General features: G+C 45.4%; 2 protein-coding genes across 8 annotated transcripts in view; both read right to left on the reverse strand.

The window, feature by feature from the left end:
- The window catches only part of LOC103540393 (eppin-like), a 32,956-nt gene extending 21,021 nt beyond the window's left edge, over positions 1 to 11,935 (reverse strand). Inside the window, exons 1-5 of one of the 5 annotated variants that reach the window (XM_070588399.1) lie at positions 11,748 to 11,935; positions 9,855 to 9,986; positions 6,127 to 6,294; positions 1,863 to 1,994; positions 48 to 215 (exon numbers count right to left, since the gene is read on the reverse strand). In XM_070588399.1, coding sequence (XP_070444500.1) covers positions 48 to 215; positions 1,863 to 1,994; positions 6,127 to 6,294; positions 9,855 to 9,986; positions 11,748 to 11,838 — 691 coding nt within the window. In that variant the 5' untranslated portion in view covers positions 11,839 to 11,935. Of the gene's footprint in view, positions 1 to 47; positions 216 to 1,862; positions 1,995 to 3,202; positions 3,424 to 5,266; positions 5,593 to 6,126; positions 6,295 to 9,854; positions 9,987 to 11,747 lie in introns of those variants that run through there. The other 4 variants (XM_070588401.1, XM_070588402.1, XM_008506959.2 and 1 more) reach the window with 4 other exon arrangements.
- The window catches only part of WFDC8 (WAP four-disulfide core domain 8), a 34,833-nt gene continuing 30,105 nt past the window's right edge, over positions 11,826 to 16,553 (reverse strand). Inside the window, exon 6 of one of the 3 annotated variants that reach the window (XM_070588406.1) lies at positions 11,826 to 11,963. The gene's annotated coding sequence lies outside the window, so the exon portion shown is untranslated. The other 2 variants (XM_070588404.1, XM_070588405.1) reach the window with 2 other exon arrangements.

The following is a 16,553-nucleotide window of genomic DNA, read 5'->3' on the forward strand; positions in this document are numbered from 1 at the left end:
CTAGTGTGGCCTAGGTGAGCATGGGAGACTGGGACCCCGGGACTTACTTTTGCCTTGGCAGATGATTCGGCAGATAGCTTCAGATTGGAAGTTGTTATTGTTCCCTAGGCAACCGCCATAGATGAATCTGTAGCACCTCTCAGTTTTCTTATCATACCACCAGCGTGGCATGAAGGCCATGCAGGGGCCAGATTCCTTTGGCATACTGCATACGTCTGCAGGAAGATTTGGGAGCAGAGCTGTTTGGGTGCCTGTCTCCCTAGAGAACATTCCAGGCATGTGCAAATGCAGGCATGAATGCTCTAAAAATATCATGTCCTTACACATCCCCCTGCCTTTGCACATACCTCATATGTCCATCTGTCTCTTGCTCACTAGGTACATTCCTGTTCATTCTTTAAAACCCTTCCCGGATATCAAACTCCTCTTTTCCTGATGTCTTTCCTGGCTCCATTCTTCACTCCTTGCTTTTTCTTATTGCTTCTCCATCTTGCAAACACATTTATCACTTCCGTGTAATTACTTGTTCATATTTTCTGACGCCTCCATGAGGACGTGAGGTTTGTGCCTTATGTCACTTGGTATACCAGTTCCTAGCAGATAATTTGGCACTGAGAAGATACTTCAGGAACGTTCACAGTAAAAAATCAAATGCATCTTGAACATCAAGGCGCGTTTATTGGGCAACTGTCTTGTGCATAGTGCTATGAGGTACAAATAGAGTTTTTTAGAACCTCATAGTCTGAAGCACGATAATGGTAGCATTTATGAAAGCGTCAGGCACTGTTCTTAGCACAAGACATATATTAACAGACAATCTTATGAGGTAGGTCCTCTCATTGTCTTCATTTTGCAGATGAGGAAACTGAGGCTCAGAGAGGCTAAGCAACTTCCCTAAGGCCACATATGTGGTAAGGGATTTGAACGTAGATAGTCTATTGCTCTCAAGATCAAGACCAGACCTCTTAATCTGGCTGGCAAGGCCCTGCATTATCAAAACCTTCTCTACCTAGTCCAGCTTTATCTTTCTCATCTCTTACCATGCTCATGCTCACTCTACGTTCTCTGACCTTTCTAACCCTGAGCATACTGTCTCCTCCCACAGGGTCTTTGCACAGGCAATAGGCAAATTATCTGTGCCTGGAAAGCTCTTCCTTCCAATTTTTTGCCTGCCTACTACCCATCTTTCAGATCTTAAATCATGGGTTCCTTTCACAGGAATACCTTTCCTGTCCTCCCTGGCTACACTGAGCAAGTGGAGTCCATCACAGGTGTCAGGGGCACAAGTAAACATTTGTTGAATGAATAAATGGATGCATAGAACATCCATAGTCTTCTTTAGAACAATGATATGGGCAAATGAGAGGAAAGAGTGTAAGAGGTCAAAGGTGGAAGGGAAGTCTTCCTAGATTTATATAGACAGAGAGGCCTGGAAACAAACAGGAAATACTAATATATACCTGTTTTTTATAGCTATCATATCACCTGCCACCATGTTGGCGTTTGATGAGACTTATGTGGCTACTTGGCATCTCAGAGGATCACAGAAGAGTAGCCAAGAGACCATGTGGTCTAATATGCTCATCTTTCTTACAGATGGGGAAACTAAGGCCCGTAAAAAAATTATGTTACCCACATCACATACCTATGTAAGGGCAGAAATGAAATAAAACCTGTGTCTCCCAACACCCACTCCAGTCCAGCACTGATAGAATCTGTGTCAAGTAGAAGATGCACCCAGACTCTTGGTCAGAGATCACCCATCAGTGAACCAGGGAAAGGGTCTGGCAATGCCAGTGCAGGTGGGCAGAAAGCAAGGGGAGGGGGAGGACATTGGATAGTTCAGGGGATTTTTGAGTTACCTTTGTTGAGGTCTAAACATTCCTTTCTACAGCCAAATCTGCAACACTTCATGTTCTCTGGGCAGTGTCTGTTCTTCGTACATTGATCCCTTTCTTCATGTAGGCATTTTACTCTGGTTCTGGGACACATCGCTGAGGGAGGGGAAGAAGGGACCTTGAAGGCGCCAGAGGCCTTCCTTCCCAGGCCCAAGGCACCACTGCAGAGTTAGGGAAGCTTGTTTTCACTTCACTGTTCCCAGAAGGTAGTGACCTTCAGGGGGCTCAGGATTTTCACACTACTGCCCCCATCCCCAACCCCATAATAACTCTTCATCTAATCCCTAAACCCAGCTTTACCTCCATCCCCACCACCCATAAGATTTCAGGGAGAAGGATGCTCTCCCCTAGGACTATTCCGGACCTCCTGTATTTGGATGTTCCCTTGGGTGGGGGCGCTGTGGCTCTTGGTGACTGAGATCTCCATTTCTGGAGTCAGATGGCTGGGCTTTTGAATTCTGTGCAACCCTTGTAGGGGAGGCACCAACTCTGAACCTTGATTCCCTCATTTTCCTATAGGATTGTTTTGAGGATTAATGTGACAAAGTTTGTAAAGCCATTGTCAAGCTGCCTGGGGCATAATGACAATAACTAATATTGATGAAGTGCTTACTGTGCAATTGTCCTTTTCTTTTTAATCCTCATTACAACTCTATAGGTAAGTCTTATCAATCGTCACATTTTATAGACAGAGGCATCTGAAGCACAGGGAGATTATGTGAACTTGCCCAAGGTCATGCGGCTGCTGAGGAATGGAGCCAAGATTTCGACCTGCAATGCATGGCTCCACTGCTGTCTGAGTGCTCAGTATATTTCAACTGCTAATTATGGGGGTCTTTACATCTCAGCATTCCAAGGGACTTCCAGAGACCATTCTTTACCCCAAAGGCAAGGATTCCCTGTGGGTGTGGGTGTGGGGAGATTTTGGGGGGGCTGCAACAGGAAGATTTGGAAGCTGATGAGGGTGCTGCTAGGGGGAAGGGCCTTTCTTGTGAGAAAGGTCCTTAAGCTTCCTGGTTCCCTTAGTCCACTTCACGAGCTCCAGGTCCAGGCACTTCCAGGAAGAATTCCTCTCAGAATGACAGTGGGGAGTCAGCTGCCACAGACTCTGGTGCCTGCATTCACCAAGGGCATCTTACCAGGAGGAAGGGTGCTGAAAGAATAACTCCAAATATCTCCCCTCTCTCCTACTCAGGATCCCAGGCTGAGGTGGGGAAAACATTCCTCATCTGTAGCATTCCTTGTTCCTTCCTCCCGGCAAAGCTCCCTTTCTCCACTGGGAGGACTGAGTCTCCAATACTTACTGTTAAAGGTCCCCTCAACTAGCCCAGGTTCCTGGATGGCCCCCAGGAGGATGAATGGCACCAGGATTGGCAGAAGTCTCAAGAGCCCCATTTTAGGAGGGACTGGCCTGGCTGGTGGCACCAAAACTAGGAACTGCCGCTCAGCAGCTCCTGCTCCTGAACCTCCGCTGCCCCAGCACAGCCTAACACTCCGGGAGCCACACACCACTGGAGACAAGCCAGCCATACTCCCTCCGCTGGGGAACACTAAGTCCCCGAGGCCATCAGTGGGACTAGCTGGCACCCACAACACCAATCCTGGGGGACGGGCTCTTGATAGGCAGCTCCTAATCCTCAGGTCGCTGAGGCTCTCTGGCTTGCCGGTCAACCAGGGAGAGGGTCAAAGCCTGTCTAGGGCTTCTAGACTCCCTTAGCAGAAAGAGATGTCCAATTCCAGGGTCTTCCATTTTCCCGGGGTAGGGGGGCTGTTTGGAAATCAAGAGTACCGCCGTTCTCTTCTGTCTTTCCGATCTCACTCTGCTCCTGTCTATTTTTCTGTCTGCTTATTTTTCTCACACTGTTTATTTTCCTTCTCTCTCTGCCTGTTTTACTCTGTGCCCATCTCTTTCCGTGAGTGTCCCTCTGTCTGGGTCTCTTACTTCCTGCCCCTCGTTTCCCTTCTGTTCTCCTCTTTCTTCTCTTTGGGCTGCCTTTTTTCTTTAACTATTGTCAAAGAGTAAAGCTATAACCATGAGAAGCATGTGGGGGAGGAGACAGGTTGATTCCAGACTGAACTGAATCTTCAGAGAGTGGCTGCAAGATCATGGTGCTCTGAAAGCAGGAGAGAACATCAGGGCTAATGGAGAGCTTCTATCATCAGGTGCAATTTGCAAGAGGTGATGCAGGAGGGAAATAATAAATGTCAGCCATGACCTCAGAACCAGATGCAGCAGTGGGGCCTGAAGATTGTTCCATTGAACTTTTCAGTTTAAGGCTTGAAGCATCAGTAGACATGCTCTTGGCTCACCTCTGATTTCACTTGCAGCTGCAGGAGACAGTTCTAGGGCACATTTTTTTTCCCATCCATTTCTTAAAATTGAGGTGGAATTCACATCATATAAAATAAACCATTTTTAAGTGAACTTTTCAGTGACTCGTTAGTACCTTCACAATGTTGTGTTACCATCACCTTTATTAGTTTCAAAACATTTTCATCACTCCAAAAGATAAACCCCATACCCACTAGCAGTCACTCTCTTTCCTCCCAGCGTACTCCAGCCCCTGGCCACCACTAATCTACTTTCTATCTCTATGGATTTACCCATTCTGGATATTTCTCTATAAATGGAATCATATAGTATATGACCTTTTGTGTCTGGCTCTTTCACTTAGCATAAGGTTTTTGAGGTTCTTCCACAGTGTAGCATGTATTAGCGCTTCATTCATTTTTATGGCTGAATAATAGCCACTGCGCATTGATATCTTCCTGCTTCAAGGGTCAGAGTCTCCACTTCTCTGCCAGGACTTTTCTCTGGCTCTCTGGGAGGTTGCTTAGCTTGCATGGGGAACAGTATGGCAGAGTTAGAGATTTAATACTCCCAGGCATCCAGTAGGGGATGAGAATCAGTGGATTAACACCTCAGCTTCCCCATCACTGGAGACAGATGAAGAAAATTAGGAAGCATATTTTACATGCTTCCTTACAAGTTCCACAGTAGGATTAAGCGGCAGTTTCCCACAGTGGTAATCAGGCCATAATCGACTCCTCTCTTCCCTTATCACTTAGCCCACTCCCCACCTTGTGCTTCTTGAAAGATCTCCCAAATAAACTACTTTTATCCATGCCCTTGTCCTAGGACTGGATTCTGGGGGATCCAAGCCAAGGCAATGCCCGTGGGCTCCTGTCGTAAAGGGTCTCAGAATTTTTTGAAGAAACAGAGGATAACAACATCCCTGGAGCTTTCAACTCTCAAAGTTCTGATTGTCTTCACTCCCTTTAATGGTATCACCAGAAGCCTTTATGACCCCGCAGAAGCTCTGCAGACTGTAACGTGCCAACAGATGTGAACTACTCAGCCTCAGAGGCACAGGGGTAAACAGACACTTTATTGGGAAAAATTGGAAGCTACATAGGTATAAATAGGGGGCTCTAGAAGTTGGACATAAAATAAGAAGGCGTAGAGATGGGTTCAAAACAAAAGGATATTATGTCTGAAAAGAGGCTGAGATGGAGGAAGGGGGAGGCAGATCCCGGAGTTCCATTTTTGGAAGAGCTTAGGCCTTGGAACGCTGAGAGTGGGACAGTGGAAGCCAACCAGGAGCATCGGTCAGGCACACGGACAGAGCCTTGGCTCATGAGCCGAATCCTGGTTGTTGTTCTGGTGTATCCTTATGCATTCAGGGAAGTAAACCTGTTGAGAATATAGGACAGGACCAGTTGAGCATCATGGGCTCAGCTAATCTTTGGAACTAGCCTAGAAGTTACGTTTGTACATCTTTTCACAGGAGATTAAAAAGAAGTGGGTTTGCTTTGGGAAGCTATTAATCTCCTTAAAGGAAAAAAATGGGTTGTAGATGGGAGTGGGTTGCTGGCGAAGAGTTGTGATGAGGAAATTAACGGCCTGGAAGGGGTGGTTAGTCAACATGTCCAGTGCTAGGCTGAATGTCCTGTGACCTCTCTGAAGTTGGTCTCTGAGATTTCACCACATCTGCATCCTCCCTCCACCCCTCATGCATTGTCACCTTTGATTCATGACCACATCCACTCCCAATCTCAGTTCCCAGAAAGCCAGCCCTCTGCAAGGAGCATTCTTACCTCCTGATGGGAGCTCGTTCTATCAGCATGTAATCTGCCAAGGATATAACCATCTTGGAACAGACCAGCCAACACCCAGACTTCCCAGCGTGGTGCTAGCAAGAATGGGACTGGGTCCCCTGGGACTCACCTTTTCTTGAGCAGATGTTCTGGCACACGGCTTTGCTTTGGAAGTTGTTATTGTTTCCTTGGCAGCCACCATAGATGAAGGTGGAGCAGGTATCATATTTCTTATCATACCACCAACGTTGGAAAAGACCCAGGCAGGGGCCAGTTTCTTTTGGCATTTTGCATACGTCTGCAGGGAGACCCCAGAATTGAGAACTTAGAGTGCCCACCCCCAAAAAATCTTCTGTTATTGTCTCTGCTGGCAACCACCATGGATGAAACTGAGTGGGCTCCTTCCACTATGTGACACCTCAGGAGCCCAGCTCCATTGATATATTGTGCACATTTGCAGAGAGACCCCAGAGTGGTGCTGTTTGGATGTCCATATCCCTGGAGAACATTGGTCTCCCCCTTCCTTTCTGGTCACCAGCCTCACTGTCTCCCCTGAGAGTGAGGAGACTCTGGTTTCAAGGCTCTGCTCCTAATTCAGTGTGTGCACATTGACCCATGTGACCTGTGCTGTCCTTGACTTCCTCTTCTGTAAAATGGGAATACAAAATCCCACCCTGCTTGTTGCACAGGGCTGTCCTGAGGTGCAAGTGAGACCACCCTCACGGTCCTCTAATTGTGAGCTCCTTGATTGTATCTGAAGTTGCAGCTTCTAACATAGTGCCTGGCAGAGAGTAGCAGGTCAACAAATATGCCCTGAGTGGATGAAAGATATGGAAGTGCCTTGAAAATTATAAACTAGGGGCTGGCCCCATGGCCGAGTGGTTAAGTTTGCGCGCTCCGCTGCAGGCAGCCCAGTGTTTCGTTGGTTCGAATCCTGGGCGCGGACATGGCACTGCTCATCAGACCACGCTGAGGCAGCGTCCCACATGCCACAACTAGAAGGACCCACAACGAAATATACAACTATGTACTGGGGGGCTTTGGGGAGAAAAAGGAGAAAAATAAAATCTTAAAAAAAAAAATTATAAACTATAAGCCACTTATTCTGCCCTCCAACCCATGCCAAGAAAAGAGAATATGGGATCATAAGTACAGGGCAGGTCCATGCAGGGAAGGCAGGGGGTGGTTTTTCCAATAGTCAAGCACCTTTTCTCCCTGCTTCAGTCCTGTTATAGGTTGCGTTATCTCCCCCCACCATCCCACTCTTATGTTGAAGTCCTAACCCTCAGTACCTCAAAACGTGACCCTATTTGGAAATATAGAGTTGTGATGGATGTCATTAGTTAAGATGAGTCATACTGGAGTAGGGTGCATCTCTAATCTAATATGACTGGTGTCCTTATACAAAAGGTAAAGACACACACACACGCACACACACACACACACACGGAGAACACAATGTGAAGATGAAGGCAGAGGTTTACAAGCCAAGAAATGTCAAAGATTACCAGCGAACCACCAGAAGTTAGGGGAGAGGCATGGAACAGGTTCTCTCTCACAACCTGAGAAAGAACCAACCCTGCCCACACCTTGATCTTGGACTGCCAGCCTGCAGGACTGTGAGACAATACATTTCTATTGTTGAGGCCACCCAGTTTGTGGCACTTTGTTATGGCAGCTGTAGCAAATTAATATAGGTCCCAACTAAACTATGAGTTCCATGAGGATAAATACCCACGGCTAAACAGTTAAGTCCTGCTGATTTTCACCTCCTCATTGCTCACCTCTCTGCCACTCTCTTCAATCTGAGCCTCAGTGTCTCATGCCTGGGCTGTTGATACAGCCTCGAATTGATCTTCCTGCCTCTGTCCCTGGCCCCTCCAATCAATCCTTCACGCTGCCCACCACAGAGAAGGACATGCTGGATCTAAAACGAAGCTGATCATATCATTCCACAGCTAAGATCTTGACTTCATCATGGTCTCCCCATGACCGACAGGCCCTTCATGCTCTGCCTCCCACTGGTGGCTCTGGCCTCCTCTCCTACCATAGTACCCTTTTGACCTACATGCTCCCATGATCTTCAACACACGATGTTCCTTTTCAACACACCTCCACACCTTTCACTCCATATTCCCCCTGCCCGCCCCTCTGTTGTTCGTTAGTGACACTCTTATTCTTCCTTCAAAACCTTTCTCAGACATCAGCTCCTCTGTGGTGTCTCTGACTCCATTCTACATCCCACACCCCCACAGGTGCCTGAGTCAATCCTGCATTTTTCTACCATGCTTCTGAATCTCGTGTGCATGTTTATCATTTGTTTACATCTTCAGTCTCATCTGTGAGCTTCTAGTGAGCAGAAATTGTGTCTGATTTCATCTTGGAATCCCATTCGTAGCAGGCGGTCTGGCACAGTATAGGATTTTACAGAGCGTTGAGGGTAAAACCAAATGCATCCTGACCTGAATGAATAAGTCATTCATTGAGCACCTACTGTGTACTAGATGCTTTAAGAGACAAAGAAAAGGCGTGGGAGCTCCAGATCAAGAATGATGAATAGTTTAAGCCAACATGTATCATGTGGCTATTATGTGCCAGACATTGCTCTAAGCACTTCATGTGCATCAGCTTATTTGATCCTCCAAATAGCATTCAACATTGATCTGAGGAAACCGAGACACAGTGAAGGAAAGTGATAATTTGCCCAAGTTAAATAGGCTGGTGAAAACTGAAGCTAAGATCTGAGGTCAGGAAGGCTGGATGCAGAATCCCTCACCTGCAGGCAAATGAGTAACTTACCACCCTCCTGCCTTCCCACTCTGTTCCATTGTCAAGTTTTGTTTACTTCTTAAACACCTTTTAAACACATTCCACTCTTCTTCATCCCCTCAGCCACCTATTTAGTCCAAGCTACCATGTTTTTTCATCCTGAAGTCCCTCAAGACACTCCATTCCGCCTCTGTAGGGATAGTTAAAACCTGGTCATGTCACCACCCACCTCAATGGATTTCCATCAGTCTTAGAATCCAGGTGAGGTTCTAGCTCACCAGACCCTACCTACTGGGGGATCTTTTTCCCTTTACCACGTTCATGCTCACTCTTTCTCTCTGGTCTCCCTAGGAGCCACCATTGAGCCTTGTACATGTTTTTCCCTCTGCCTGGAAAGCCCTTCTACCCAATTTTTGCCTAAAGTTATTACCTATCCCTCTGAACTCAACTCCAGGTTTGCTTTCTCACAGAGGTCTTCCTCAGCTTCCCCGACCACACTGGTCAAATCCTATGATGGGTCTCAGATACATTTGATAAATATTTGTTAAATGAATAAATAAAGAATCTTTGATAGTCTTTTTGGAGCTCAGGGAGATGGGCATGAATTTAAGATTGCAGCAGCAAGGAAAAACCCTCGGGTCTGGAGTGGTCAAGGGAGATGATTTCCTGGTGCTAAGGCAGAGAGATGGTCACTCTGGAGCAATAAGCTAGGAAATACCAACTAATTAATTGTCACTTGCAGCAACAATGTTGGAATATAATGGGCCAACAAGGGCCACCTGGGGACTCAGAAAATCATAAGAGTAAAAAAAAAAACATAAAGGAAGAAAAGCAGCCAAGAGACTATCCTGTTCAATCCCACCCCTGCACCCATCTTTTGTTTGGGGAAACCAAGGCCAGACAAGATGAAGATATTACCTAATGTCATACATCATCTTAGAGGTGTGATGAATTTAAGTTCCAGGTCTCCCAAGCCCAGGAGTCTTGTTCAGAGACCAGCCCTTAGCAAACCAGGGACAATGCCAGCTTAGGTGGGAAGAAGGTGAGGGCATGGGTGGAGGGCTGGTTGTTCTGAGGCTGTAATATTACCTTGTAGGAGGTCTAAACATTTTTTTCCACAGCTGAAGACACAACACTTCGTTTTGTCCGGGCATTCTTCGTCCGTCGTGCATTCATCCCTTTCTTGGTATTCACATCTCTCTTGGATCTTGGGGCATCTCCCTAGGGAAGGGACAGGCTTACAACCATGAGTGTGGAGGGCACATTGCCCACTCTTCTCCAGACCTAAGACAATTCTGGGAAGCCAGGGAAGTTTGCTTTTACTTTGCTCGTCCCCAGGAGTCTTTTTCCTCAGTGTGCTCTCATGTATTTCCCGGCACTGCCTTCACTACGCTCCCTCCTGACCACCCTCACTCTCTGCCTTCTTAGCCCGTCCCTAGTGCCTCCCCCTCCCCCCATCCCCTCTAAGGCAGGATTTCTCAACCTTGACACTAGTGACATTTGGGCCAGATAATTATTATTATTATTTTTTTAAAGATTTTATTTTTTCCTTTTTCTCCCCAAAGCCCCCCCGGTACATAGTTGTATATTCTTCGTTGTGGGTCCTTCTAGTTGTGGTATGTGGGACGCCGCCTCAGCGTGGTTTGATGAGCAGTGCCATGTCCGCGCCCAGGATTCGAACCAACGAAACACTGGGCCGCCTGCAGCGGAGCGCGCAAACTTAACCACTCGGCCACGGGGCCAGCCCCGGGCCAGATAATTATTTGAAGGGAAGAGGAGGGCTGTGCTGTGCATTGTAGGGTGTTCAGCTGTATCCCTGGCTTCTACCCACTAGATGCCAGTAGCACTCCCCAGTTGTAACAACCAAAACTGTCTCCAGACATGGCAAATGTCCCCTGGAAGGCAAAATCGCCCCACTGAAAGCCACCGGTCTAAGATAATCAGGCCATTTTGGCCTGGTTGAGGAGTCATCATTTTGGAGTTCCTCTGAGGGGCACCATTGTGCAGTGATTAATATCACTCCCCCTGGCGTCAGATAGTCGGGTTTTTAAATTCTAACCCTCGATTTACCACTTACCCTCTCTGAACTTAGGTTTCCTCTTTTGTTAAACCATTTTAGCCTTATAGAATTGTAAAGAAGAAATGAGACAGAATGTGGAAAGCTATAATCATAGTAACTGGTTTACAATGATAGTAACTGACATTTGTAGGTATTTAGCACAAGCCAAGCACTCTTCTAAGCATTTTAAATTGCAATTTCATTTAATTCCCATAAAATAGCTCTATGAGGTAAGTTCTATTAATATCGCCATTTTGCAGTTGAGGAAACTGAGGCACATGGAGTTTAAGTAACTTGCCCAAGGTTACATGGCTACTAAGTGGTGGAACCAGAATTGGACCTACCAAGTCTAACTCCACATCCCTCTCTTTAAATCCCTACTTTCTGAATGTTCAGTAAGTGGTAGCAATTGTCATTATTACTATAGAGTCATGGAGTATTACTGTCTTAAGTTCAAAGGAACTTCTGGATACTGTCCTTGATCCCAAAGTCAAGGAATCCTTGGTGATGCAGGGACACTTTAACGAAATACATTTGAAAGAATCAGGAGTTGATAGGAATGATGTCCCAAGAAAGGAGGCTATTTTTGTTGTGGGGTGAGGGGAAGGTCCCTCACCCAGATTCCCGTAGCCCTTCCCATAAATGTTAGATCCTTGTGATTCCCTCCACTCCCGAGAAAGACCCTCCACTTCAAAGGGGCTGGAAGTAGGGGTTGCTTCAGGTCTGGATTCTTGCATCCATGGAAGGAATCTTCCACAGAGAGAGAAATAGGAAGAAATACTTCAAACATCTCCCTCCCCTACCAACCAGGGACCAGGGCTAAGATGGTGGAAAGCAACTTAAGTCTGAGGAATTGTTCCATGTTCCTTCCTCCCAGCGATCTTCCCTCTCTTCAGGGCAAGGGCTGATGCCTCAATACTTACTTGGAAAGAGCCAGCCACTCAGATTAGATCCCTGGACATTCACTAGAAGGATGGATAGCACCAGGATTCTCAAAAGTCTGGAAGACTCCATTCTGAAGAAAAGCTGGCCTGTCTGGCAGTTCCAGAACGTGTAAATGTCTGTCTGCCTTTGTCCAGTCTGTTCATTCAGTAGTAGCTTGGGTATGAGAGCTGGAGTCAAGCCAGCCACTCCCTTTCCTGTGGGGAACACCAAGTTCCTGAGGTCATCAATGTGACTAGCCAGCATCTATAGCCCACAGCCCTGGGAAAGGGTCTTGTACTGGGTGGCTTCTGATCCTTAGCCTTCAGGGTTAGAATGGGTCCCCTGGTCAACCAGGGGCAGTAGGAGAAACTTGTCTGACTTTGTAGGCTACCTTAGGAGTGAATGCTACCATGAGAGGTCCTCTTCCTGATAACTTTGAGAGTTGTGAAGCATCGTCGTTCTCCAGTCATTTTCCATTTTATCTGCACGCCCTTTTGTTTGTCTCTGACAATGTGTCTCTATCGGTTTCTTGGTATCTCTTTGTTTCCCTGTGTCTATGTCTGACTTTTTTCTTTTTCTATGGTTCTTCCATGGTCTCTGTGTCCCTTTCTCCCTCTCCCGCACTCTCCTCCCATCCTGCTCCCTTTTCTCTTTGGGTCACTTACATTCTTTGATGAAGGCCAAAGGGTAAATATGTTGTCACAGAGTGGGGTGTGGAGGAGGAAGCAGGAGGATAGCATAGTTTTGCAGATAGTGTTTGTCAAGGTTGTGTTGCTTTGAGAGCAGGAGAGAATGTCAGAGCTTATAGGGAGCTTCTATCTGGTACAAACTCCCTGTTGTCTGAGGAGGAACTCTGAAATGAAGAGACCTGCCTGAGAGACTACAACTGAATAGAGGTCAATAATGCAGCAGAGATGCTGCATTCTAACTGGACCAGTGGAGGGGCTATTGGAAGGAGAGTGCTGGAGTACTCGGCAGCTTTCCTACAGCCACAGAATCCACACCACCAGCCAGTCAATCAGCCCTGGTAGAAGGGAGACAGTCTTTAAAGAGTAAATGTCATCTGTAGGGTCCCCATTTCCTTCCCTAAGTAAGTGGTGCACTTTTGGGCCAAGGTTTCTTCTTCAATTCTCCTACATGGTGAACAGAAGCCAGACAAAGTCAGCCTTATCATTAGCAGATGACAATATGATCACAAAGTTTAGGATCACAGACAGAACTCCCACGGGAGATACATTGTGTGAGTCTCAGCCTACAGATAGTGATATTCTCTGCTAGGAATGTCTGAGGCACTCACGTGGGCCATATTTACTCATAATGAGCCCTACAGATGTTTCCCCCACCACCACTGGGGCAATGCTGTGGTTGGATCAGCCCTGGTGGTTCTTATTATGATTACCAGATTCACTTTGGCAAAACCATCAAGGAACTTTGAAGATCAAGATTTACTACTCACAAGTCTGGAGGGTACGTGGTAGGCCAGAGGGCCACGCAGCAAGGTTGTAAGCAGGGAAAGAGGGAAAAACTGCAGACCTGGGGCTCTGCCTTTATTAAGGTCCAAGGGTAGGGTATCTAGGGTTTAATGAGTTCACTCTTTATTGGTGAATTTAAAGCATAAAAGCAGGAATTAGGATGTGGAAAGGGAGAAACAAGGCCATTCAAGCAGTAAGTTATCCGGGTTACTCAGGGCTTTCTGAAAAGGGAACTTCATGGAAGGGGTAGCCTGGTCCCTTATCTAGTTGTTTTGCTAGAAGCTGTGTCATACAGCTGGCAATGTGTTTATTTGAGATGGATGTTTTTGAAATGGCTGCCTCAGCAAGAAAAAGCTGAATGTTAGACACTTACAATAAAAAAGCTTAATGTCAGGTGCTTACAGTACAGAATCTCATCCTACCAACTTCACAATCTCACTGGATCCCACAAAGAGATCAGGGACTAGAATTTCTAATGAACAACCAAGATGTCTTAAGTAGCACTACTCCTCTTACTCTACGACCTGCATTCTCCCAAACTCAGCCCCGAAGAGAGTGAAAAGCTGAAATACCAGGTGGAAGGATTCTGGGGGCCCATCGAGTCCCTTTTCCTCATCTTACAGATAGGGATCAGAAGTCCCAGAGAAGTGAAGATGTCCATTCAATGTCACCCAGCAAGTGAGTGTCAGAGATAAAGTTAAGAGGGACCTGAATGTTCTTGTCATAGGTCACTATGGAATCTTCTGATATTGCTGTGGATATAATATTTTACTATGAAGTTGAAGGTAGAGAGGAACAGTGAGTCCAAAGGGGATGAAGGTGTCTCAGTGGAGATAGAGGCTAAAGACCCACAGAGTCTGTAAATGTCCAAATGATTCCCAGGATCCCCAAATAAGGTTGAATTCTTCTCTAAATTTTCTTGAAAGTAAATGAAAATTCAGAATTTCTTGTTGTTCTATCCCATTCTGTCACGCCTAATTTTCAGCCCCACTCAACGGCCTCACTTTCCAAGTAAATGAGATGAAATTTACATCTTTGAGGTCTGGCATGAATGATGTTTCTGGTCCCTTCCCTCACCTAATTTATTGGAGTAAGCTGGGTAAGGATCCACCTGGGCTTTGTCCCTCCTTCCCTTACCTCCTTTCATTGATGGTCATGGTGCCCTATCTCTGCCTCAGTCACACTTCTGTTCTAGAACCAATCTTATGCTCAGAATATGCTCAAAGAGCACTAATGTAGATGGCCTCTACCCGGAAATTGCTACTTATTCATTAGACCAAGACCTGTCACATGTTCTAAATTCCTGTCACTGGCTTTTCATGTTGTTCCCTGTGCCTCTAACTGTATTACTGAGTTTCATGTTTGTTTCCTCCAAATAAACTCTGAGCTCCATTGAACAAGTCTGTGTCTAGAATCTAGCAGTTAGAACATGAATGGGCCCAGAATAAACACTCAGCACATTCTGCTGGATGAGCAATGTAGGTATGGGATTGGTAGGTACATACGTGGATGGATGCATGGCTCATATCATGATGAATGGGAAGATGATTGGATGAGTAGGAAGAAGGATGGGTGAAGGTAGCATGGACATTTGGGTACATGAATGCATGGATATAGATGGGTAAATGAATGGACCAGGTGAAGAAAAGGATTGGATTGAACATAAGGATGGATAGGTTAGTGATAAGATGAATGGACTTTTTTTTTTTTTTTTTTGGTGAGGAAGATTGGCCCTGAGCTAATGTCTGTTGCCAATCTTCCTCTTTTTGCTTGAGGAAGATTGTCCCTGATCTAACATCTGTGCCAATCTTCCTCCACTTTGTATGTGGGACACCACCACAGCATGGCTTGATGAGCGGTGTGTAGGTCCACACCCAGGATCCAAACCCACAGACCCCGGGCCACCGAAGCAAAACATATGAACTTAACCACTATGCCACCAGGCCATCCCTGAATGGGTCTATTGATGGAAGCTGTTTGAATGGAAGGCAGATGAGTGGTTTGGTAAGTGGATGGAGGGGAGATGGGGGTAGAAATCATGAAGTATGTTGTGGGTATGAGAGAATGTGTGTGTGTGAAAGATGGTAGATAGATAACAGGTAAATAGGAGAAAGGCTGAATATAAAATGAGCAGCCAGATAGGTAGAAGGAAGATAAATGAGAAGAGTAAGTGGATGGTTATATGGGTGAAAGGATGGGCGGGAAGATAAATAAGTTGAAAGGTATTTCAATGGAGGGCTGGATGAGTGGATTGATAGGTGAGTAAATGGATTGAATGGTTGGTGGATAGGTGTGAGGGAGTGGAAACATGATGCACAAATGAAAACATTAACCAAAGTTAAAGATATGAAAAGAATCATGTAGAGAGAAATTTATACTACTGTAAAGTAATACATCTGAAAATAAAGAGACAATAGATCAATTTTAGCAAAATACAAAAGACCAAAATTTATAGAAGAGGAGGTAGAGAGCCTGTACAGACTATGAATGAAGTACAAAAAATTAGTAAAAGCATACCATTATGGAAGGACCTAAAATATGCTTTTGGAGATGAATTTTGTCTAGCCTTCAAACAACAGAGTATTGATATATTATTAAACATATTACAGATATAAGAAAAATAGGTACGTTTCCCATACTAGTTTTTTTTTTAAGATTTTATTTTTTTCCTTTTTCTCCCCAAAGCCCCCCGGTACATAGTTGTTTATTCTTCGTTGTGGGTCCTTCTAGTTGTGGCATGTGGGACGCTGCCTCAGCGTGGTTTGATGAGCAGTGCCATGTCCGCGCCCAGGATTCGAACCAACGAAACACTGGGTCGCCTGCAGCGGAGCACGCAAACTTAACCACTTGGCCACGGGGCCAGCCCCCCATGCTAGTTTTTTGAAAGTAATATGACTCAAATAGCACAACAAAAATCATAGACCTATTTTTATTTTGACTATAGATGTGAAAATTCTGAATAAACTATTCACTAAAAGAACCAACAGTGCATTAATATAAGTATACCCTCAACATGATTAAGGTCATTCCAAGAATGCAAGGATGGTTCAACAAATGAAAATTTAATAATATAAGTTATTATACCAACAAATTGGAGAAGAAAAATCATTACATGACCAGATGCTTAAAAAGCATTGGATAAAATTCAGCAGTAATTTCCAATAGTAATTGTAAATGGATAAAAAGGAAACAACTCAAGTGAGATAAAACCTATTTATCACCAAACTCAACAAATGTCATTTTATACAACAGGAGACATTGATTTTAAAATAAAGAACTAGACAGGGATAGATGCCATTGCCTTTATTTTCAACATTATTTCAGAGGTCCTAC

The sequence above is a fragment of the Equus przewalskii genome, chromosome 21, assembly GCF_037783145.1.
Source record: "Equus przewalskii isolate Varuska chromosome 21, EquPr2, whole genome shotgun sequence".
Lineage (NCBI taxonomy): Eukaryota > Metazoa > Chordata > Mammalia > Perissodactyla > Equidae > Equus > Equus przewalskii.